This window comes from Bos grunniens, chromosome X (genome assembly GCF_055505025.1).
Source record: "Bos grunniens cultivar Pamir isolate PY7600 chromosome X, Bosgru_T2T1.0, whole genome shotgun sequence".
Classification (NCBI taxonomy): Eukaryota; Metazoa; Chordata; class Mammalia; order Artiodactyla; family Bovidae; genus Bos; species Bos grunniens.
In genome coordinates this window covers 88,889,195-88,913,935 of record NC_141194.1, presented here as the reverse complement: position 1 = coordinate 88,913,935, position 24,741 = coordinate 88,889,195, and the positions used below count along the sequence as shown (strand labels likewise).

At 39.3% G+C, this 24,741-nt stretch overlaps 1 protein-coding gene across 3 annotated transcripts in view; it reads left to right on the top strand.

The window, feature by feature from the left end:
• RNF128 (ring finger protein 128) overlaps positions 1 to 24,741 on the top strand; it is a 100,510-nt gene that overhangs the window by 30,419 nt on the left and 45,350 nt on the right. For 2 of the 3 annotated variants that reach the window (XM_086389671.1, XM_086389673.1), the window contains exon 1: positions 5,093 to 5,798. The exons of the other annotated variant lie outside the window; for it this stretch is intronic. In XM_086389671.1, coding sequence (XP_086245797.1) covers positions 5,306 to 5,798 — 493 coding nt within the window. In that variant the 5' untranslated portion in view covers positions 5,093 to 5,305. Of the gene's footprint in view, positions 1 to 5,092; positions 5,799 to 24,741 lie in introns of those variants that run through there. 3 annotated transcript variants of the gene reach the window in all.

The window sequence follows — 24,741 nt, the reverse complement described above, 5'->3', positions numbered from 1 at the left end:
TGAACTCAATCTTCTCTGAAACAGTTTTTTTTTTTTTTTTCTGAAAATAAGGATAATAGCAGACTTCCCTGGTGGTCCAGTGGTTAAAACTCTGCCTTCCAACGCAAGGAGTTGGGTTCCATCCCTGGTGGGGGAACTAAGATCCCACATGCCAAAGGTGCAGCAAAAAAAAAAAAATGAAAATAAGGATAATATGGAGGGTTGTGAGAATTTAATGAGATAATGCATGTAAAGAGCATAGTAAATGCTCAATGAACAATAGCTCTTATTAGCTTTGGGAACCCGGAAGGAATACATCTAGAACTGGTAAACTCAGTTTGAGAACCAGGAAAAGGTGAAGTCTGGTACAGGGAAACTGCTCATAGCAAAGATCCTGGTGGAGTGCTGATAATACAGCTGGGGAACAGCATGGGAACTCTGGGGAGCTAGGGTAGGAAGAATTGGATGGGAGGAAGAGGAAAGACTGAAGCAAAATCACAGTACATCTCTAGGAACTTTCCAACAAGAAAAGCGTAGTACTATTCAGGATGCAGTGCTCCGGGAGGTAGTAAGCTCTGACACTGGGCGTGTTCAAGCAGAGGCTGGGTGCTGGCTACCTGTCAGGAATACTCTAGTCTACCCCAGAGTAGACTACAAATAACCTGGGAATTTTGTTTAAATGCAGATTCTGATTCAGCAAGTCTGGGTGGAACCTTAGAGTCTTCACTTCTCAGGAGCTCACTGACGATACTGATACTCCCGATCAACAGATCTCACTCTTAGTAGCAAAGGCTCTGTTGCAGTTTGAAGGGAAATCATAGTGAGACAGAGGGATTTGGTTAGGGAAAGCCAGAGAGTTACCCAGTCAAGGCTCCATAAAATGGGAGCACTCTAATGCAGTCAGGATCCACAGTCTGGTCCTTAGCTTCATAAGCTTTGCAATTTGATTAGTAGTATAACCAGAGCCTGGCCTCCTGGGGACTGACTCATGCTTAACCAAATTCACAGGAGACCCATATACAAGTCAATGCCAACTGATTAATTTCTAATGATAAGCATAATTTCCAAGAGGAACAGATACTAGTGTTTTCTAATCAGTGCATTATCGCCCTGTAGGCATATTTACATGAGGAGCTAAATGATAATAAGAAGGTTGCTTGGTGAGGGTGGACTCATAGCAAGGGGAGTTCATAGGATGATTTTAACAGTTTATGTCATCAAGCTATGATAGTCTGATACCTCCATCTCCACCACTGGGCTAGAATGGTCTAGGGTGAGGGTGTTGGCTTCAATACCAAGTCTGTTTTACCCTCATACAATTTGGATGATATATGTAAGCCTAGGTCTGGTAATATCATTCATTTGATCCACTTCAATATAAATTTACAATCTAAACTCATCATTACAAAAAGTTTAAAATATAGAGAAAAGTTGAAAAAATATTATAGCAAGCATCTATATACCCACCATCTAGATTCAACAATTGTTGTCATTTTGCCATATTTACTTTATGTCTCTGTGTGCACACATGTGCATTGAGCCTACACTGTTTAACATAGATTGCTGAACTCTTCATGCTCTGGCACAACCCACTTGACCTGCTCCGCTCCTCCTGGCTCCCCCTTTGCTCCCCAGACATACCTAACTATTGAATAGGAGTTCCCGAATGTTCCCTGCTATTTATTACCTATTGCCTATGTCTGAATATCCTTATTTACTTTTTCCTTAACTCTATTTGTTCGTAAAGACAGCCATGCCCATGTTGCATCCTATACTCTTCCCAATGATAACATGTATTACACTATGCTGTTATTTGCTTGCCTCTCTTCATGGCTCACATGGTAAAGAATCTACCTGCAATGTGGGAGACCTGGCTTCAATCCCTGGGTAGGGAAGATCCCCTGGAGAAGGAAATGGCAACCCACTCCAGTATTCTTGCCTGGAGAATCCCATGGACAGAGGATCCTGTTAGGTTATAGTCCATGGGGTCACAAAGAGTCGGATGCAACTGACTAACACTTTGACTTTCTTACTAAACTATGAACACCTTGAGGGCAGGGACTGTTTCATTTGTCCCTGTATACTTGTACCTCTCAAGTGTCTTGTGCTTAGTAGGCATTCAGTAATCAGAAAATTCAACTGCCAGCTGGACAGTTCTACCTAGTTACATCACGGGTACCTTGAATTCAACATGTCTAAACTGAAATAATTTCTCTTCCTACCAACTCTACATATTTAAAACCCTCCTCCTAATTAAATGACATTCAGTCTTCCAAGTCAAAAACCTCAGAGCAGTCCCTAACTCTCATTCATGAATGAGTCCCTCTCATTCATCCTCCAAACAAGTCTTATTGATTCTATCTCCAAAATACACTATAATCTGTCCATTTCTCTTTATGTCCACTACCTATTTAGTCTGGGCCACCTTCATTTCTCACCTGGAGAGCACTGGGTTCCCTGCAGACAGAGGATTCCCTGCAGGAGACTCTTGTCTCCTCCAAATTTTTATTCACAGAGAAGCCATAATGATCACTAAAATTCAGATCTGATTTTATTACTCCCTGCTTAAACCCTGATTATATTACTCCTTGCTTTTGGATCAAGTTCAAACTCCTTAACTTTACACAAAGGACTCTCAAGAACTGACCCCTTTGAACCTCTATAACTTTATCTTTTGTACTCCGGGTTCCAAACACTTGGTGTTTATAGAGTCTGTAGTACTTGTTGTTTCTCAACATTTTCAGTTTCATGCATCAATGCCTTTTCTTGTATTGTTCTCTGTCTAGAAAGGCTGACACTTTCAAAATCAGCACAATTGTAACCTCCTCTGGGAAGCTTTTTCTTAACTTCCCAGTCTGAGCTAGTTCCTCTTCTCTAACACCCACTACTGCCCTACACCTAACTCTAGCATATCTCTTACACTATCTACATCCAGCACTCTATACATAGTACAATGATCAGTTTGCTTGTTTGTCTGATCAAAAATAATTTATGAGCTTTCTGAGAGCAGAGTTAATGTCTTATTTTTTTTATCCCAAAGCTTAGCCCATGATTGACATATAGGAGATTGCAATAAATATTTAAGACAGAATGAATATTAATAAATGTCTCTCCAAACTTCATTATTGTAAACACCTTATAAAAGATTTCTTTTCTTTTGAACACATTGTTTCCTCAAAGTACCATATAGTTGTTTGTCACGCAAGTAATTTTGATTGAATGTTGAGTGCTCTTTACCAGCAATTTCAGACAATTTCTGGAATCACACCATCTCTTTACATGGCAGATGCTATCCTTTTATTTTACTCTAGGTAATCTTTATCTAAGAGAGTAACGTAATCAGTAGTTGGGGGTGCCATGCTATTGGTCCCATATACTTCCCTTGACCTCTAAAGTCTCTTTCAACACCTACAGTTCATGGTTCACAAAATTGCCCATTTATTTGGATTCTAGGTGCTGTTTAGTTACAGTATTAATTTTCCTCTAGGTTTCTCTCAAACCATAAGGGTATCAAGTGCAGAATTGTCCCATGCTTAATCTTTGCGAATAATATTGATTAAGTAAACGTTGGGCCATAGGTGTGAAATGATTGATTAGGAACCTAACAAATGTTGGGCTGGATAAAGTAAATTATATTTATTTGAACTGAAAAAATTGTTAAAACTAAACATTCTGAACATTACTTTCTCTGATTATTACCTCAAAGTAACAACCTTGATATTCTTTAAAAAGTATTGGGTCCCTGACTGTTTAATAATAATAGTATTTAACAGATATAATTTTTATATTCTGCTAGTGAAGTGAAAGCCTCTCAGTCCTATCTGACTCTTTGCGACCCCATGGACTATACAGTACATGGCACTCTCCAGGCCAGAATACTGGAGTGGGTAGCCTTTCCCTTCTCCAGGGGATCTTCCCAACCCAGAGATCCAACCCAGGTCTCCCACATTGCAGGCAGATTCTTTTTTTTTTTTCTTTTTTTAATTTTATTTTTAAACTTTACAATATTGTATTAGTTTTGCCAAACATCAAAATGAATCCGCAGATTCTTTACCAGCTGAGCTACAAGGGAAGCCCTATACTCTGCTAGCACTGTTCTAAGGGCTTTATATGTATGAACTCATTTGATCATCTGGACAAGTCTATGAGGTAGGTACTATTATCACCCCATTTTATAGATGATGAGGAAACTGAGGCACGGAGAAGTAATTTCGCCAAGGTTGAAGATTATTCATGTGTCAGACACCAGAAGTATTAATTCAGTTTAATACATGCTTATTTATTGAGCACATACTAAATTAACAACTAACAGGGTAAATGAAAATTGTATACTTAAAATAAGGAGAACTCTTAACGCCAAAGTGCCATGAGCGAATTGTCAAGGTGAATCAGGCTCATTTTTGTTAGTGGGCAATGGAGAAAGATTAAGTTAAGGTCATGAGTTGGCGGAGACATATCCGGTTGGGTAAATCTGGTTTGCGGAAGATGGAAGAGGCTTAGTTTCGAGGAGTATGAAAACAGTCATTCTTTTTTTGAGAGCTAAGATTAGCTTTAGAAGGGGCATCTAATGCAGTAGATTTAGGATGAGGTAAGGGTAAAAGAAAATACACAGGTATGATGCTTGTTTAGAGCAGGAAAGGAAAAATAAAAAAAAGATAATGGGTTCTTCCTGCCCCTCCCCCCTTAGAGAATTAGTAAATAGCCTGTCTAGGTACCACCCACCTACCCAAATTCTCTGGACTGCAACTCAGACCCTTCAGATCTGGGCTTTTTAGAAGTACTTTTCGCATTCTGGCACCTTCAGCCTGAACAGCCTTGTGGGCAAACGTTACGAGGGAAAAAAATACATTCTTGCAGTTCAAAATGGACTCGAATCCTACCAGCGAGCGTTTCTGTTCGCGCTGATTCCACAGTTCCTCACCTGTCCATTTTTCATACAACTACTCGACACACCTGACCACACAGCTTCCGATCCTAGTCTAAAGCCTTCCCCTCCTGCTACCCTTTTAAGAGGCGGTCCCGCAGTGTCCTTTCCTCCCTCCCAGCCACCTCTACCCCCAGTCGGCGGGGCGGAGCTTCGCGCTAAAACCCCGGAGCCCTACGCGGCCCCGGCAGTCGCGGAGAGGAGTGGAGCCACAAAGGGCTTCCTCTGCGGCAACATCTCCGGCGACGCTACGTGCCCGCCGGCTCTGACCCAGCCCGCCGCGCGCGCCAGTCTCGTCCCGTCCTCTCACTACCTGGCGCGCACCTGGCCCAGGCCGGGGTCCCGCCGAGAGTCGGGAAGGCGCGTGCCAGGGGCCCTAGGGAACCTCAGAGCGCGCATATCATGGGGCAGCTGCCAGGGGTCGGGGTCTTCTGCCGCGGTGGTTGTGGCTTTTCCCGATTGCTGGCCTGGTGCTTCCTGCTGGTTCTGAGTCCGCAAACCCCCGGCTCCAGGGGAGCCGAAGCCGTGTGGACCGCGTACCTCAACGTGTCCTGGCGGGTTCCGCACACCGGAGTGAACCGCACCGTGTGGGAGCTGAGCGAGGAGGGCGTGTACGGCCAGGATTCGCCGCTCGAGCCCGTGGCTGGGGTCCTGGTACCGCCCGACGGGCCGGGGGCGCTCAATGCCTGTAACCCGCACACGAATTTCACGGTGCCCACGGTCCCGGGGGACTGGGGCAGCAGCGTGCAAGTGTCTTGGTTGGCCCTCATCCAGCGCGGTGGGGGTTGCACCTTCGCAGACAAGATCCATCTGGCTTACGAGAGAGGGGCGTCTGGAGCCGTCATCTTTAACTTCCCGGGGACCCGCAATGAGGTCATCCCCATGTCTCACCCGGGTGAGTGCAGCTATCCGATTGCGCCCCATCAAACCCCTGCCGAGGCCGTTTTTCCCATATTTCTCTGAAGATATTCCTCCCCTATCCCCTTGCTCCGAAGGAGTGTCCTTTCTGTCCCCATCGAGTGAGGCAGGGTCCTCTCTTCCCCGAGCTTCACCCTGCATGGGGGGTTGGGCGGGAAAATCCTTCAGAATTTGCCTCTGGTGGAAAAGGGTAAAAACCAACGGATTGCAGAGGCTGGCAATTCGAGAGCTGTTGGGGTTCTTTGCGTCGTCTTTTCCTGCTGTTTGTGAGGGTGCTTGCATGGGGTGGGCATTGGTGGTGGGCACTGGGTTTGATATGACTGGGAGGCAGCCTAACCGAGAAGCCCATCTGGAAAATCCCTTCCTCAATCTTGTCCTGATTCACAGCCTCAGGCCCGCCGCAGATTTTTTTCCCTCCGCTCTCCCTGTTTTCTCTGCGTGTTTCCTCGAATCAGGTACAAGATTGTGTTACTGTGCCCTGTTAACCTCATTCCAGTTTTGTTGGAAACTATGTTCAGCCCTCGGATCCTTCTCTGCCCCTGGGTCTCAGGTCCCAAGTGACTGTTGGCATCACTGCTTTCCTTGGCCTCTGGGAAAAAAAAAATCTGATTTAGCTTATTGAGTGACAAAACAGGTGCCATTAGTGTTACTTAAAAGGGAGAGGTTTATGCACGAGGCTAGCAAGGACCTAGACTTTGGAAAATGTAATCCAGGTAGATCTTACGTTTGTGCAGATGAAGTGGGTTACTCTTTTTCCCTTTTCAGTTATCCTTCCAGAAACCTTCTCCCTATTTATGTTTAGGTATTCATACCATGTGTACATAGTGATCCTAGGCCCCAAAAGACAAAGAAAAAATGTGGGGGGATAAAAAGGCAGAGACACATACTAGCAGTATATCATAGTTGTTGAGAGCTGGGCCTCAAGTCAGATGTTGGTTAAATTCTCCCTCCATTGCTTGCTAGTCCTGTGACCTTGAGCAACTTATTTGAAGTCTAGCCTGGGTTCCCTCCTCAATCAAATGGAAAAGAACTAAGAATGAACCACTCCCACAGGTTTGCCAGGAGGATGAAGTGATTATCCTTTTAGGAGTCACTGGAGAGATGAATCTGCTTGTTTAGCTACTGGAGGTTTTGTGTTTTTCCTAAAACAGTGTGTCTGGCCCTGCCTAGAGAGCACTTGTAGAGAGAGTGGCTGGGTGGTTTAATGGAAAGGGCACTGAACTGGAAACTCAGGAGATTTGAGCTCATTTTAGTCCCTTCTGTGCCTCTACCAGCTTTGTGACCTTGTACAGGTTACTCAGTCAAATGATAAATAGCACAGAGGTAGGAGGGGGAGGCCAAGTTGTAGATTGTGCAGAGACAAAAAGGAACCAAATAAACTCCCTTCCAGCTCTAAAATGCTGTCGAGTCTTAGATTTTATAGAGGTAAGATAGCAGCAGCTCCATCTCTTTTGGTTGATACTTCATTGATTAGAATGAAAAGACTTTTTAAAGGCTGATAGAAAGGAAGAATAAGGACTCATAAATTTTAAAGTCCTTCCATTTCAATTGGCTACTTACATGCAAGGTTTTGACTTTGCCTCCTCCAAATGAGATTCGTTTGCACGGATGATTTGGAATTGAAAAGTACTCTTTAATTAGAGAGTTCTGGTGTAGACTGCTTTCATCCTACTTCTGTTTAAGGATATAAGCTTATATTTATCTGATAGTTTTAGGGCACAATAGAATTAATTTTTTTGCGTTCCTACTATGTTCCAGGCACTCTGCATACATCTTATACTTTGTGGAGAGAGAGTATGATGTACTAGGAAAAGCACAGACATTGTAGTCAAGAATGGGAATCAAATTCTGAATTTACCACATAATAGCTTTGTGTCCTTGGTCAGAGTCTCAGTTTTAACTTTACTGAGTCTCAGTTTTCCCATCTGTAAGATGGAGATATTTACATTGCTGTGATCATTAAGGATAATGTATGTAAACTACCTAGCAGATAATAAATACTCAGTTAAAAGTTAGTTATTATAATAGGCTAATGCTAACAAGATGCAAAAAAATTGAGCAAACAGAGGCTTACACAACTGTCAGGGTAAAGACAATTACACTGGGAATCTAAGCATGGCTCTTTTGTTTCAGAATATTATATAGAAATAAAGCCCTAAATACACTGGGAATCTCAGCATGGCTCTTTTGTTTCAGAATACTATATAGAAATAAAGCCCTAAATAGCGATCACTTAATTAAAACTCAGAAGAGTATTTTGATACTTTAAAAAATGAATTATTGTCTGAGATGTAGCAATGAATTCTTATCTGACTGTAGCAATGTTACACTTAGGTTAACTAGCTGAAAGAGCTAGCTAGTTACTTGAGGAATGGAATCGCATTTCTCCCTCCTGGAGAAACTATTTTTCAACACAGGGGGAAATCACTTTGCATTTCATCCATGTATGTTGTTAAATATTTTGTTTGCAAAGTGCTGTGTTGTTTGCTTTGCTCATTCCTGAGAGTAATCCCAGGGTTCATTGTAATCTCTGGTCAAAAAACGATTTCTCTTGGATCCTAGTGGCAAAGAGGTAAGACTGAAGTTTAAGTGCTGATTAACGTAATATATATTGCCATGAATTCTACAAGGGCCGCCGAATGTGGAAAAGTCATTGCTGTGGACTTCGTTTTACAAAACCTTTCTCCACCCCCTCTCACAGGGGCCTGTGCTTGAATTGTCCTTCACTGGAATTAGTGCTGATCATCCACACTCCTATCTATCACAGTTCTGTGACCATGAATATCCATTTGTTTCAAGTAATAGAACTAACTGGTTTAGAGCAATAGCTTTAAAACTTTTGTATATTGGAGAGAAACTCCACTATCTAACCGCAACCAATTAGAAAAATCAGACTGTTTTTATGGATAACAAATTTTCCCAAAGGGTAGCTATAGCCTTGCAGCAACCTAGCAGTTTATTTCTGTATACTATCTTCCAGAAAATCTTGATTCATTCAGATAAAAAATTGTACATGATAGATTTTTATTAACAGCTGATCCTGCAATCTCTGGATATTTTTCATTAAAATTGATCCAGAAACGGGGAAGAAAATTCAGAGAAAATTTTGGTTTCACAGTTAAATCACTATTCGTGTCTTTTTTAAATATGAAAATCAGATAAGAAGCGGCCAAAACTTAGAGTAAGCACTAAAGCCGTCTAAAATGCAGGGTTGTCACGATGAGACACGTTGCGCATGCTCTTGTTATTGCACAACTAACTAGTCTGCTTTCCCAAGCAGATGAGCCTGAGCCTTGCATGCTTTCTAATTGAACACAGCCCACGGGTTGAAGTGGTGTCAGTACTTCCTTGTATAGTTTTCCTTGAGTCAACATGTGCAGGCATGAGTTTATTGAAAGAACTGTGCAAAGCTTCCACCTTCATAATCCATGACGTGCTTACAAGAACTTGAAACATATTCAAAAGGATGGCAGGAGAAGCATTATTCCTGAGGGTTGTAAAAAAGTGAGTGAACCAAGCCATTTAAGTTAATGAATGATTTGGTGGTCTCCCTTGGAATAGAGTTTGCTATATGAAACAGTTGCTTGTTGTATACATTGTTGAAAGACTTCTTAGAGCATGTTAAGAAGATGACCTTTGCCACTTTTTATTTATTTATTTTTTAGTTTTTGCCTGCTCAATGCAGCACGTGGGATCTTAGTTCCCCAACCAGGGATAGAACCTGTGCCCCCTCCAGTGGGAGTCAGGAGTCTTAACTGCTGGACTGCCAAGGAAGTCCCCAGGTTTTTTTTTCTTTAATTGAAATATACTTGTGTGTTGATTTACAGTGTTGTGTTAATTTCAGGTGTATAGCACAGTGATTCAGATACACACACACACACACATACTCTTTTTCAGATTCTTTTCCCTTATGTGCCATGCTTAATTGCTTTAGTCATGTCTGACTCTTTGTGACCCCATGGACCATAGCCCTCCAGGCTCCTCTGTTGATGGGATTTTTCCAGCAAGAATGCTGGAGTGGATTGCCATGCCCTCCTCCAGGAGATCTTCCTGACCCAGTGATCAAATCCACGTCTCCTGCATTGCAGGTGGATTATTTGTCTGCTGAGCCATTGGGAAGGCCCAATTCCCTTGTAGGTTATTATAAAATATTGAGTATAGTTCCCTGTGCTATACAGTAGGTCCTTGTTGATTATCTATTTTATATAAAGTACTGTGTATATGTAAATCCCAAACTCCCTCCCCCTGCCACTTACTATTTTTAAAATCTTAGGCCAGTATTTTACTTCTCTATGTCTTAGTTTTCTCCTATGTAAAATGGACATAATAAAAAACTTGCCTGATAAAGTTAATGGATTAAATGATATAATACAGATAAAGTGTTTAACACAAAGCCTGACATTTAGGAAGCAACTATAATTTTTCTTAGGATAGGATAGTATTTTAGAAATACATTTGGAGTTAGGTTAGGGATAGTTAAATGTATTTAAGAAAATGAAAATTGATTTGTATGTTTGTGGTATATAATTTGAAAATGAATAGCCACGAGTACTCCAAGGTCCATATTATCTGACATCTAACTGTAACTAGGAATAAGTTGAGTAAACTGAATGCCTTACAAGAAAATAATCTTTTGGCCCGCATATGTTTGTCATTCTTTTCTCAAATAACTGCTTGTCCCTTGAGTAACCAATCTCTTTTCCATTCACAAGGACTTTGGAATAGGATTTTCCACTGGTTTATTACCACCCAGTTCCTTCTCAACCATTTGACATTTAGTTTTTATTCTGTTTTGAGTTTTGCTGTTGTTGTTGTTTGTTTTTTAATTTTTATTTTTTAGCCCCTAGTAAGTTGACATCAAAAAGAACCTCTTTAGGCTCAAAAAGAAGTTGAGAAGAGATTAGGTGGTGATGATTTACCAAGGTAAAATACCATTCCAAAATCTATTCTCACGTTCATCCTTTTTGATCTCTCTGCGGAACTGTATTTGATATTGTTGACCACTCCTTCTTTGAAACTCCTTCCCAAGCAGTCTCTTGCTTCTCTTTTGTTTCATTTCTGTTATTTTATTAACACATTCATCTCACACCTTTTCTTCCTTGCATTCACATCCAGGCCCCCAACACTCTCCCTCTAATAAGTATCTGCCACGTCCAGTTGATTTAAACTTTTCCTTCTTCTCACTATGTTCCCTTCTCCCTCACAATTGTTATTACACTGCTTACAGTTCCAAATGTCTTCTAATGGAAACAAATGCTTAGCCTCCTAATTGGTCTCCCTGCCTTCAGTCACTTTTTCCTTTCAGTTCTTCTTCCACATGGTCACTGGAACATAGCTCTGGACACACATGTTCCATTGCTCAAGAGCCCATTATTTATCATTTTTAGATTATGTTTCTCAGCATGGCATATAAACTCTTAATAATCTAGTCCCAACCTATTTTTGAAGCTTTATGTACCTCTTGTCTCATATTGATCCTGAAACATATTCTCTAGCCTTTCCCATTATCATTCCTTTGCTCATACTTCTGCTTTTGCCTGTGTACCCCTTTCTTCCCAGCTCTGTTGATCAGAAACTTACCCATTCTTCAAAACCCAACACAGATGCCTCCTCATTGTTGAAGGTTTTCATAATTCCTTCTTTTCCTCTTCTCACCACAACCCCCACAACCAAAAACAAAATAATCTCTTATCTCCCGTAGAATTCCATCCCTTATAAGTACTTTCTGCATTTTGCTGGTAGTTTTTGTTCATGTATTTTCTCTTCCTACTGTATTGTAATCATTTTAAGGTTTTATTAATTTCGTATTCCCCATAGGAACCTTTATTAACTTTGCTGTTGGCTCAGTGGTAAACAATCTGCCTGCCAATGCAGGAGATGCGGATTCCATCCCTGGGTTGGGAAGATCTCCTGGAGGAGGAAATGGCAACCCACTCCAGTATTCTTGCCTGGAAGATCCTATGGACAGAAGAGCCTGGCGAGTGTACATGGGGTAGTAAAAGAGTCGGACTTGACTTAGTGGCTAAACAACAACAATTTAGAAACCTTTTTACTGTATGTGCTTTGCAAATACTTGTTGAGTGGCCTTAAATACACAAGAATGACAGAGGATCATAAGGTTCCCTAGAAAACTATCTAAAAAAAGGGATTGAAACTCAATTCACTGAACATTTATCAAGGGTCTACTGTATGCTAAGTACTGAGCTTCCTGCCTCAATATACAAAAAAAGGAGAAATAAGATTATATAAATACTTAAAGATTGCAAGCAGCCTAAATTCTATGGTAGTCACCATCATGTGCTAGTTTATGGTTTTTAAATAGTAATATGACCTAGATAACAAAGAAATAAAGACGATGAGTATTTCTGTTGAACCTTCCCTTTTCTATTTTTTTGATATTTAAAAAATTTGATTTATACCATTCAATTTATGTCTCCAACTAAAGTGCTTCCATTGAACATGTTGGTGAATGTTGAATTCCATAATATAAAAATTCCATAATATAAAAGTCAATATAGCTTGATTGATGAATTGTTTTTCTAAGCACATAAGGAACTATTTCCCCTAGTCCATGGAAGATGTGTGTTGTCTCATCTAGAATGCATTTAGTCTCTATTCTTAGGCTTCAATGGAGGAAATAGAGGAGAGTACAAAAGATATTGTCTAAATTATTTTCAGATTATAAACTTAACTATGCTTCTTGCAGAAAACTTGGAAAATACAGAAAACTAAAAATAAGAGCTCCACATAATTCTACAACGCAGAGACGGTATCGTTAATATCCCTTCTTGTCTCTTTTTCCATGTATAGGTATAGTTTGGTATCCTACTTTTATCATGAATATTAATATAGTATTAAGAAAATACAGACAATTTAAAGGAAAACAGAAAAAGCCATAAATGTAACCATTTTAGCATTTTGGGGTGTTTTTGTTGTCATTTTCTCCCTTTGCTCTGTATATGTATTATGTAAAGAATTATAATTATATACCAGATATGCAGTTTTGTATCCTACTTCTTGTTGTAAGCATTTTCCCGTGTAATTAAAAATAGAAAGAGGGTTCTCTTATAAGCTGAAGATGGCAGTCTTTGGTGGGAGTGGGAATTGAGCTTCTTTTCCAATAACTAGCAAAAAGAAGTACAGAAATGGTGATGGGGAGGGATGTGAATTGGAACATTTAAAACAAAAATATACCCCAGAGAGCTTTATATAAAATATGCTAACTAGTCAAAAACATGATCTGGTCTAACCCATATTCACTGCCTATTGTGGCCTTGGCCTTTTGAAAGATTTGATCACCATTTGTGCCTTAGTTCCTCTTCTCCTATAGTATTCTTATAATATTCCTATGTTATAGGAATTAGGTCACAAATGAAGTTTACACCCAGTTTCCTTGTTGCTTGGTTAAGCAGCACCTCATTGACTAAAATGGCTTTTCTTATTCATGATGGCCACTGAACTATAAACTATTGTTGGGTTTTCCCCAAAGTTTACTTGATAGGGTACCACAAATACTGCTTAGGGGTGAATAATTTTTTGTATATGTAAATTTTATTGACGAATAATGTACATACCAAAAAGATACAGAAATAATTAGTGTATAGCTCAGTGAATTTTCACAAAGTGAGCACACTTGTGTAACCAGCACCTGGATCAAGAAGCAGGATAGTCCCGGAACCCCAGAAGACGACCTTGCGCCCCACAGTGAAGAACCTTTGAAGCAGCACAATTGTCAACTTTGTCTTCAGAGGAAATGACTTCTTGCAGCATGTGGTAGGAGCCCACTCACCCACAGAAACAAATCCTACACTGCATTGGAGCTAGTTAACTGTGGTTGATCCTTAGCTACACTATAGGGAGTTATTTCCAAGGACTTTTGACAAAGTTATTAAGCCAGTTCAGAATTGCCACATTTTGCTGTTAACACCCACTTTGGAGCCCTGTGGGCCAAGCAGAGCACAAGGGCTCTTTGTTATTTTTCCATTTCCTGTTCTGCCTCTTTCAGCTGTATGTACCTCTTTCTGTATATCATGACATATAATTATTGCCTGAATTTGCCCCTAGGCTTGTTACAATATTGATTGCTTCCAGAAAGAAAGTTTGGTGATTCATGCCTGACTTTATAGGGGCTGTTAGGTTCAGAACCTAGACATGATTTACTTGGTTTTAATGCTTGAATGCTCAAGTTAGATACAAATCAGTGATTTTGAGTTAACCCTATTTATTTTGACCTTTTTTGAAAGAAGATGGTGCTTGAACTCACTTGGTGTGTGTGTGTTTCTCTCAGGATATCAGTCTTTATCATTTCAGATAAAATGTTGAATAAGTTTAGTTAAATGCTGCCTGCAACTAAAAAGTCTTAGCCTAAAAAAAAAAGTCTTAGCCTTTGAAAAGAAAATACACCAAAATGTTAACCGTGGTTATATCCGATTGGTGGAGTTACAGGTGATTATTGTTCTCTTCATTATAATTTGTCTCTATTTTATGAATTTCCTAAGATGAATGTTTTATACTTATAATCAGAAAAATAATGTTATTTAAAAATCCAAAATATTCCTATAGTGTTCATAAATCCAAAAGAAAGCATTAATTATGTGACTATACCAATAGCAGGAACAAAGCATACCTAATGGTAGAAATGATTTATAGACTATTATTAGAATTTAAAGAAGAATTACTTTGGTTTTTTAAATCTATCTAGCTCACAAAATTGTTAGCGTGGTCCTTTCTTGTTAATACTAACTGGTTTTTTCATATGTAAAATAAGCCTTGAACACTAAAGAACTTTAAAGACTGACTTTTTCAATTATAATATAGAATGTTTCTCTTCTCTTTACCCTTTGTATTACGATTGGTATTTTTCCTTTCCCCCTTTTATACATACCTTACCTTTCTTGTTTTTTGTCTGTTTCTTTTCCATAAGAGGCCTGCTTGCCCTCCCAAGCCCTCTTCAATATCTTTTCTATTCAATACTTTTAAAATTAATGCTAAATTTAATAGCTTAATATGAAGAATCCAATATATTGGCAGTTTTCACCCATGACACACTGAGTTCATCTGATGACAATTTGTTGTTCAGTTACTCAGTCGTGTCCAACTATTTGTGACCCCATGGGCTGCAGCACCCCAGGCCTTGTCCTTGACTATCTCCTGGAGTTTGCTCAAATTCACATCCATTGAGTCAGTGATGCCATCCAACCATTTCATCCTCTGTTATTCCCTTCTCCTTCTGCCTTCAATCTTCCCAATCTTCAATCTGCCCAATAAAATAAAGTCTGTCACTGTTTCCATTGTTTCCCCATGTATTTGCCATGAAGTGATGGGACCTAGCATCAGGGTCTTTTCCAATAAGTCACCTCTTCACATCAGGTGGCCAAAGTATTGGAGCTTCAGTCTCAGCATCAGTCTTTCCAATGAATATTCAGGGTTGATTTACTTTAGGATGGACTGGTTTGATTTCCTTGCAGTCCAAGGGACTCTCAAGAGTCTTCTGCAACACCACAGTTCAAAAGCATCAATCTTTGGTGCTCAGCCTTCTTTATGGTCCAACTCTCACATCCGTACATGACTACTGGAAAGACCATAGCTTTGACTATATGGACCTTTGTCAGCAAAGGGATGTCTCTGCTTTTTAATATGCTGCTAGGTTTGTCATAGCTTTTCTTTCAGAGAGCAAGTGTCTTTTAATTTCATGGCTGCAGTCACCATTCACAGTGATTTTGGAGCCCAATAAAATAAAGTCTGTCACTGTTTCCATTGTTTTCCCATGTATTTGCCATGAAGTGATGGGACCAGATGCCATGAACTTAGTTTTTTGAAAGCTGCATTTTAAGCCAGCTTTTTCACTCTTCCTCTTTCACCTTCATCAAGAGACTCTTTAATTCTTCTTCACTTTCTGCCATAAGGGTGGTGTCATCTGCACATCTGAGGTTATTGATATTTCTCCCTGCAGTCTTAATTCCAGCTTGTGCTTCATCCAGCCCAGCATTTCGCATGATGTACTCTGCATATAAGTTAAATAAGTAGGGTGACAGTATAAAACCTTGATGTACTCCTTTTCCAATTTTGAATCAGTCCATTGTTCCATGTCTGGTTCTAACTGTTGCTTCTTCACCTGCATACAGATTTCTCAGGAGGCAGGTAAGGTGGTCTGGTATTCCCATCTCTTCCAGAATTTTCCACGGTTTGTTGTGATCCACACAGTCAAAGGCTTTAGTCAATGAAGCAGAAGTAGATGTTTTTCTGGAACTCTCTTGCTTTTTCTATGATCCAATGAATGTTGGCAATATGATCTCTGGTTCCTCTGCCTTTTCTACATCCAGCTTGTACTTCTGGGAGTTCTCGGTTCACATACTGTTGAAGCCTATCTTGGAGAATTTTGACCATGACCTTGCTAGCATGTGAAATGAGTGCAATTGTGTGGTAGTTTGAACATTCTTTGGCATTACCTTTCTTTGGCATTGGAATGAAAACTGACCTTTTCCAGTCCTGTGGCCGCTGCTGAGTTTTCCAAATTTGCTGGCATATTGAGTGCAGCACTTTCACAGCATCATCATTTAGAATTTGAAATAGCTCAGCTGGAATTCCATCACTTCCACTAGCTTTGTTTGTAATGATGCTTCCTAAGGCCCACTCCACTTTGCACTCCAGGATGTCTGGCTCTAGGTGAGTGATCACACTATCATAGTTATCTGGTGGCTCAAATCATGAACTCCTTATGGCAAAATTCAGACTTAAATTGAAGAAATAGGAAAAACCACTAGGCCATTCAGGTATGACCTAAATCTAATCCCTTACGATTATACAGTGAAAGTGAAAAATAGATTCAAGGGATTAGATCTAATAGACAGAGGTCCTGAAGAACTGTGGATGGACGGAAGTTTGTAACGTTGTACAGGAGGCACTGATGATGATAGCTTTTGTCATTCTAGAAAAGAGGAAGAAACTTTATGAGAATAAGGACAAAGGAGAATCATGGTATTCTTATTTTACAGTTTATTAATGATGTGCAGAACATACAAGCTCAATCAAAATTGTATTTAACACATCATTAAAATTGAATTACGGATCTTCCTCAATTTATGATGGAGTTACATCCTGATAAACCCATCATAAATGGAAAATATCATAAGTCAAAAATGCATTTAATACACCTAACCTACCTAACATGATAGCATGTTCTTTAATATGCTCAGAACATTATATTAGCCTACAGTTGTGCAAAATCATCTAACACAAAGCCTATTTGATAATAAAGTGTTGATTATCTCATGTAATCAATCCTCGAGAGAGGATCGTACCACTCATATTATAAGTCACATCATCATAAGTTGGGAACCTTCTGTACTTGTTTTTTGGGGGCTTCCCAGGTGGCGCAGTGGTAAAGAATCTGCCTGCCAATGCAGGAGATGCAAGAAATGCTGGTTCGATCCCTGAGTTAGGAATATCCCTTGGAATAGGAAATGGTAACCCGCTGCAGCATTCTTGCCTGAAAAATCCTATGGACAGACGAGCATGTGGGCTACAGTCCATGAGATTGCAAAGAGTCGGACACAACTGAGCATGCATGTATTTGTTTTTTAAATTGGCATTTCCTTTGAAATAATACTTTGCTATGCACAGGTTGGTGGTTTGCACAAGAAACTGTCAAATTCAAGAGTAGCTGTTATACCACTTCCTTTCCTCTTAGGATACATTTTGTGTCCTACTTTTCTACATGCATCCTTTGCCTTTCATAGCTCAATCAATTCTGCCTTAGATATAGTCTCTCTCTCTTGCATTCGCTTTTATTATGTCTTTCTGAGTCCTATTTTTACAAAAAAAAATTGAGCTTCTTTCTATGTGGTGCCATTTCTTTTGAAGTGAAATTCGGCATAAAGAAGCCAGTGCTGTCAATATCTTAACAACCTTAAATGTGTCCATAACTAACTCCCACAGTCTCTACAAAAACTTCCCATCAACCATGTAATCCTCCTGATTAAATATGCATTTTTCTTATGTCCCAGCATTTAAGATATTTTAAATGTTTTGGTTTTTTTGCTTGCTTGCTTAAGTATTTCTGAGATTTTTTTTTTACAGAGAAGTCTTATTATAAATTTGGGTTAAGTAATAATTTATATTTGCTTTGAAGTTTTTAGTCCTCAAAGCATTTCTCATGGAAATAATCTGGGGGTTAATTTGGGAGCTCGAACTGTGTTTACCAACATTACTATGGGAAAATGTATTGTCTCTAGTTCCAAACAACTCATTTGCAGATGAATTTTTGAAACGCAACTCATCAGTGTTTCTCTTGTGGTTTTTGTTCATAATGATAGCTCCATTAAATATAGTTTATTAGGTTCTCCCCAATCATGCTAGTTTAGAGAGATTTCTCTACTTAATCAGTTTTTTTGTGATATTGACCAAAGCACTACCTCACCTTTTATATGTGTTTTACCTTAAGGAATCTCCATTTTCTTTTCCTAACTATGATCATCTCGGAGGTTGGCTTATTTTAATAGCATTTGTAATGTTCCCAAAAGTTTCAAGAATGTAATTTTGATTTGTGGCTTAGCCATTAACAGATTTCCAAGTCATTACATCTTTTCTCATTTTAGAGGATTTCAGCAGTCATTCAGATGAAGGCTAGAAAAGTGTGATTATATTGAGTAAGGTTTTCATTAGTAGATATACACAAGCAACCTATATGTAACAGAATTCCAAAGTGCTTTGAGTTATAGGACTGCTTCAAGTTTTGCTTCCCACCACCATCATTTCATCTTGGCAAGAGAGCAGGATGTGTGAAAGAAATGGAAACTGGCCAGTGCAAAAGCATCAGTCACCTCCCTTGTCCTAGACCTCAACCCTCCACCTACTTTGCTGCTTCTGTCTGGCTAATGTCTTTTGGTTGAACTGGCAATCAAGATAAGGAAATTGACTTACTTTGACTAATGTAATTAAAGGCTAACAGATTACCCTTTGTTAGCAAGGAAAGATACATGATTACTCTTTTTTATTTCAACCTATTGTACTAGAGGTGAATGTGTTCTGTTTGAAATTGGGAGATAGCATATTGTAATGGAAAAACAGATGTCCTTGAGTCAGACTGCTCTTTTTTAATTCCAGCCCTACTAATTAATATACATGTAGTCTTGGGCAAATTGTTGACCTGGACTTCATTTATCTTGATTTATATAAAGGAGGGGTAATAATGCCCATTTCCTGTGATATTGTAAATAAAGTGTTTGGCCTGAGGTGGGTGTTTTGTGACTGTTAGTTCTCTTGAACCTTTTGTTGACAGTTTTTTCTTTTTTTAACTAAACATAATATTTCAACTTTGATTATTACAGCTGTTCACTACCTCATTTTGAAATAAGTAATTGCTTTATATGTAGAAGTAGGAAAAAATGTGGCATCCAAATTGCTATTTTTCTGGCAGTTTTTGAGAAATACAGGTAGAAATCACATAATCAAGAAACTGAAACAACTCTTGTCCTTCTCCCCTGTGTATTTCCATTGTAAGCAGCAGCAGGACCTTAAAATCAAGATGTTAAGTTCTAACAATAGAAATGTCTTTGAACCTTTTGAGGTCAAAGTGGTCCAAAGATCAGGAACTAAGGAATGAAGTAGATTTTGACTTAAATCCCAGATCTATCATGTAATAGCTCTGTGACCTTAACCAAATTATTCTCTATAACAGGAGTCCCCAACCTCTGGGATCTAATGCCTGATGATCTGAGGTGGAGCTGATGTAATAATAATAAATTAATAATAATTATTAATAGTAAATTAATAATTTCTATTAATAAAGTGCACAATAAATGTAATGCACTTGAATCATCCTGAAACCATCCTCCCACCAACCCCAGTCCATGGATAAATTGTTTTCCATGAAACTGGTGCCTGGTCTCAAAAAGGTTGGAGATGACTGCTCTATAAGACTCATCTGTTGAATGGGGGATGATAGTTGTACCTGTTTCATAGGGTTATTATGAGGGATAAATTAGCCAATATATAATACACTTAGTACATAGCCTTGTTCATTAAAAAATAGCTTAACCACCTCCTTACCCTCATGTATAGCCCTATCTTGGAGACTGGCAATATATATCTCTGCGGGACTTCTCAGAACCTCTGAGAAGTCTAGATGAGTCTAAAACACTTTAACTTTGTCTAATGCATTATTTTCTAAACTTATTTATCTGTAGAATGCTTTTTATCTCAGAATACTAAACATCTGAAATATAATTTGGAAAACACTGATTACCAAGCACTTGATAACTTCTTTCCTCTCTTTCCTTCTCTCCCCCTCCCCCTCCCCGTCTTTCTGTGTGTCTCTTAGACTGACCTCATACTTTAACTGTACCAAAGTCCTATCAGTGTCAAGGAGTGACTACACTAGTTATCTCACTATGATAAGAAAGAATGTTTTCAGCTGCAATGACAAACATTTATGTTTCTTGGTACTAATATGGTACCTTTTATATCAAGTTAATGTAACTTTATAGTTCCACAGGTTTATTCTTCTTACTGACTTGCAGAAACAACTTATTGTGAAAGGATAAAAACAAATGAGACGGGTTTGTGTTTGTTTTTATAAATTAGTGTATGGGCCTAACTTAGCCTTTGCAATAATTAATACAGGAGGAAATTTAGTATTCTTAGCAGAGTGTTCTTATTTATGAATTTTTTATACTAAATGGTACCACAATTTCTGTAGAGGAATACCAAATTCTCTTTTTCTCTGATTCAGATACCTAATAGAATACTAATTTAACATCTGTAACTTTTGCCTGTGTAGATTCTTAAGGCAGGATCAAAATGAATACCTTATCTCTCAACATAATGCTCTTTCAGATTTTAATGATTAATGCAATTTCCAATCTAATTCCCCTGTTATAAACTATACGTGAAGAGAAGACACACAAAAAGAGGTTCCAATTGCAGCAAAAGTTTGAACACCCCTTTATGACCAACCTTGTGACTGGATATTGTAGTAGGAGAATAGTAACAGGAAGTAGGTGAAGATAAACAATGACCTGGTCCTTACCATCTAGGTTACATTTTCAGCCTGTGTTGCCTATTTTTTGGCTAATAGTGATATTTTTGTTTGGCACTCAAATATCAATAAAGGTAGGGCTTTTTGTTGTTGAGTCGCTCAGTCATGTCTGACTCTTTGCGACCTCATGGACTGCAGCACGCCAGACTTCGCTGTCCTTCACCGTCTCCCAGAGCTCGCTCAAACTCATGTCCATTGAGTTGGTGATGCCATCCAACCATCTTTTCCTCTGTCGTCTCCTTCTCCTCCTGCATTCTATCTTTCTCAGTTTCAGAGACTTTTCCAGTAAGTTGGATCTTTGCCTCAGGTGGCCAAAGTATTGGAGCTTCAGCTTCAACATCAGTCCTTCCAATGAATATTCAGGACCGATTTCCTTTAGGATGGACTGATTGGATCTCCTTGCAATCCAAGGGACTCTCGAGTCTTCTCCAACACCACAGTTCGAAAGCATCAATTCTTCAGTGCTTAGTCTTCTTTATGATCCAACTCTCACATCCGTACATGACTACTGGAAAAACCATAGCTTTGACTATACAGACCTTTATAGGCAAAGTAATGTCTCTGCTTTTTAATACGCTGTCTAGGTTTGTTGTATCTTTTCTTCCAAGGAGCAAGCATCTTTTAATTTCATGGCTGCAGTCACTAGGGCTTTTAGACCAACACAAAAATGTCACTCTCTAGAGTCTGGCCATATTTAAGGTTCCGAGTACATTTTCCTTTCATACATTCTTATACTAGTTTCACATGATCTGGAAATTTGAGGGTTAAGTGGCAAGTGATGGGGGCCATATCTGAATTTTATTTTATGCCTAGGCTATGGCCTCCTTTTGTGCTCATCCCATCCCCCACCCAATACAGTAGTAATTTTTTCAGTGGAATTCTCCTTCTCAGGGTCTCACATTACAAGAAAACAGAATCAATGACTACAAGGAGAAAAGAGCACTATAATTTTCTAACATTTGTTTGTATAAGTTTTCTTTCCTTGAAACCCTAAATCTCCTGTTTAACTTTTTTTTTAACTGCTCAATAAAGATCGGGTTATTATTAACCTGTGATGTATATATTGTAAGTCAGTAATTCCTTTACCTTGAGCCATTAAATATTCTTATCAGATTCTGAATAGTTCTGGATATTGTGCAGTTTATTATCCCAAAGGATTGAATACACTGATGCTATGGAGTTTACTGACTAGCATTCCTCTGGAAAACAGTAATAAATAGCAACAACAAATGTTGAATTGGCTTCTCAAAATCTTACCTCCCCCAAACAAGAACTGTAGCAATAGAAAACTTTAGCATAAACATTTAATGCAATCACAGAATACCCTTTTAACCAAATAACATGCATACTAGAATTTCTGCCTAGCCTGGCAATAGCATATCTTATTATTTTCTTTTCCTCAGTATCAGCACAAATTTAAGGTGGTATAAATACTCAACCTGTTCCAATGCTTCAAGACCTTTTAAGTCCTCTGAACTTCCTCATAAGTGCCCAAACAACCAATCTCCTAGTGAACCAGGATGGCTGACTGGGTTCTAACTTGAACTTGGCATTAAAATGATATCTGTCCAGCTCCTGAATGCAGGTGTGAATCTGTAGTGAACTCAAATCCCAGGATGGAGAGGGATTATTGCGACCATTAGTACTGCTCTGGCTATATGTTGATTTCAGTGGAATCAGCACTGAAGCAGTAACCATCACACTAAACCCAAGATCTGCAGAGTAGGATTAGTATTTAATTTGTTACTTATTATAGATATGTCCTTGCTGTAGGCAGACATGTCTTGAAGATACGCCATTGTTGAATGTAGGGAGGTGATGCATCTTAGACTGTTCACACAATTATCTTTAATGATGAATTTGTTTTCAGATTCAATCAAGATTCAAATTGTCACTAAATATAGCATTCCTAAATTGCATTCATCAAACATTTGACATGTGTTATGTGCCAAGCACTCTGTTAGACATTGTAGTTTCAGTGATGAAAAACCCAGTCCCTAATGTGAAAGAGTCCATAGATTAGTGAATCTCAGGTAAACCAGATAAACTCAAGGAAGTCTGCACTGGACAGTGTAAAACCTGACTATCTATGTAGATGAGTCAGGATCTTATAAAAGGAGGCTGAACTTTATTTTGTAGGTGAATGAAGCTACAGAGCTTTATGGAGTCCGGTTAGGGATCTTTGGCAAAGAAATCTTTAAGAGCCTTTGGCAAAGGAATCACATGAACATTTTTCCCATTTAGAAAAATTTATCTGGTAGCCATGAGGGGACTGAATTGAAGGACTGAGACTGGTAGCTTGGAAACTAGCTAGCAGGTTGTTACAGTGATTTAGGTGGCACTAGTGCAAGTAGATCCAGCCAGTCCATCCTAAAGGAGATTAGCCCTGGGTGTTCATTGGAGGGACTGATGTTGAAGCTGAAACTCCAATACTTTGGCCACCTGATGCGGAGAACTGACCCATTTGAAAAGACCCTGATACTGGGAAAGATTGAGGGCAGGAGGAGAAGGGGATGACAGAGGATGAGATGGTTGGATGGCATCACCAACACAATGGACATGAGTTTGGGTGGACTCCGGGAGTTGGTGATGGACAGGGAGGCATGGCGTGCTGCAGTTCATGGGGTCACAAAGAGTCGGACACGACTGAGCGACTGAACTGAACTGAACTGAACTGAACTGAAGTGGTAAAGAACCCACCAGCTGATGCAGGAGATGTAAGAAATGCAAGTTTGATTCCTGGGTCAGGAAGATTGCCTGGAGGAGGGAATGGCAAGCCACTCCAGTGTTCTTGCCTGGATAATCCCATGGACAGAGGACCCTGGTGGGCTATAGTCCATGGGGTTGCAAAGAGTTGGACACAACTGGAGTGACTTAACACAGCACAGTGATTTAGGTGAGACACAATGGTGACAATGGAGCTGTGTTAGAAAAGAAATGGGCCTGTTTCTTATGTGGCTGATTTTCTAACTTCTCTCTGTGAAGTACTTACTGATAAAGTAAGTCTATTGGCAAAGTCTTTCTATGCAGAGTCAAGGATTGGTCTTGTTCTGGCTAGAGTGACTGGACCACTGTCTTGAAACTCCTTGGCCATAACATCAGTCAAGTTATAACCAAGTTTCAGCCAGTATTTCTAAAAGTATGGGTTACAGACTACATGCAGTCAGTGAACCCACAGAACTTGTTAAACTGCAGTTTCCCAAGCCTCACCCCAGACATACTGAATTAGGGAATGGGGCCCAGGGATTTCAATGTTTTAACAAGTCCGGTAATTCTCATGCATGTTAAAGTTTGAGAATCATTGATCTAGTCCCGTAGTTTTCAAAAAATGATCTCGGAGCACTGTTGCCTGAGATTCTTTCAGGGACCCATGAGGTCAAAACTATTTTCACAATACTGTGTAGACATTATTTGCAGAATTCACTGTGTTGACATTTACACAGATGGTTTAAAAGCAGTGGTGGGTAAAAGCTGCTGGCACCTTAGTACCAATCAAGACAGAAGCAGCAAACTATATTGTATACATTCTATGCATTTGCAGTAAAAAGGAAATGCCGGTTTCACTTAGGACTCTTCTTTATGTAACAGTAAGAATAATTTTTTTTTTTTTTAATCTCTACACAGCTTTTTTTTTTTTGCCTGTTCTGTGTGGTGACAATGGGAAGTAGTTGCAAAGCACTCTCATGACTGAGTTGTGAGCCAAACTAGCTGTTATCTCCAAGCAACTGCTTTTTAATTTGAAATAACTACCGACAAACAATAGTTACGCAGCCTGGGGTATTTGGAAGACCTTTTGTCAAAAATGAACTAAGTGAACCTGTCCTTTGTATGCTAAGTCGCTTCAGTCAAGTCCAACTCTTTGTGACCTTATGGACTGTAGCCT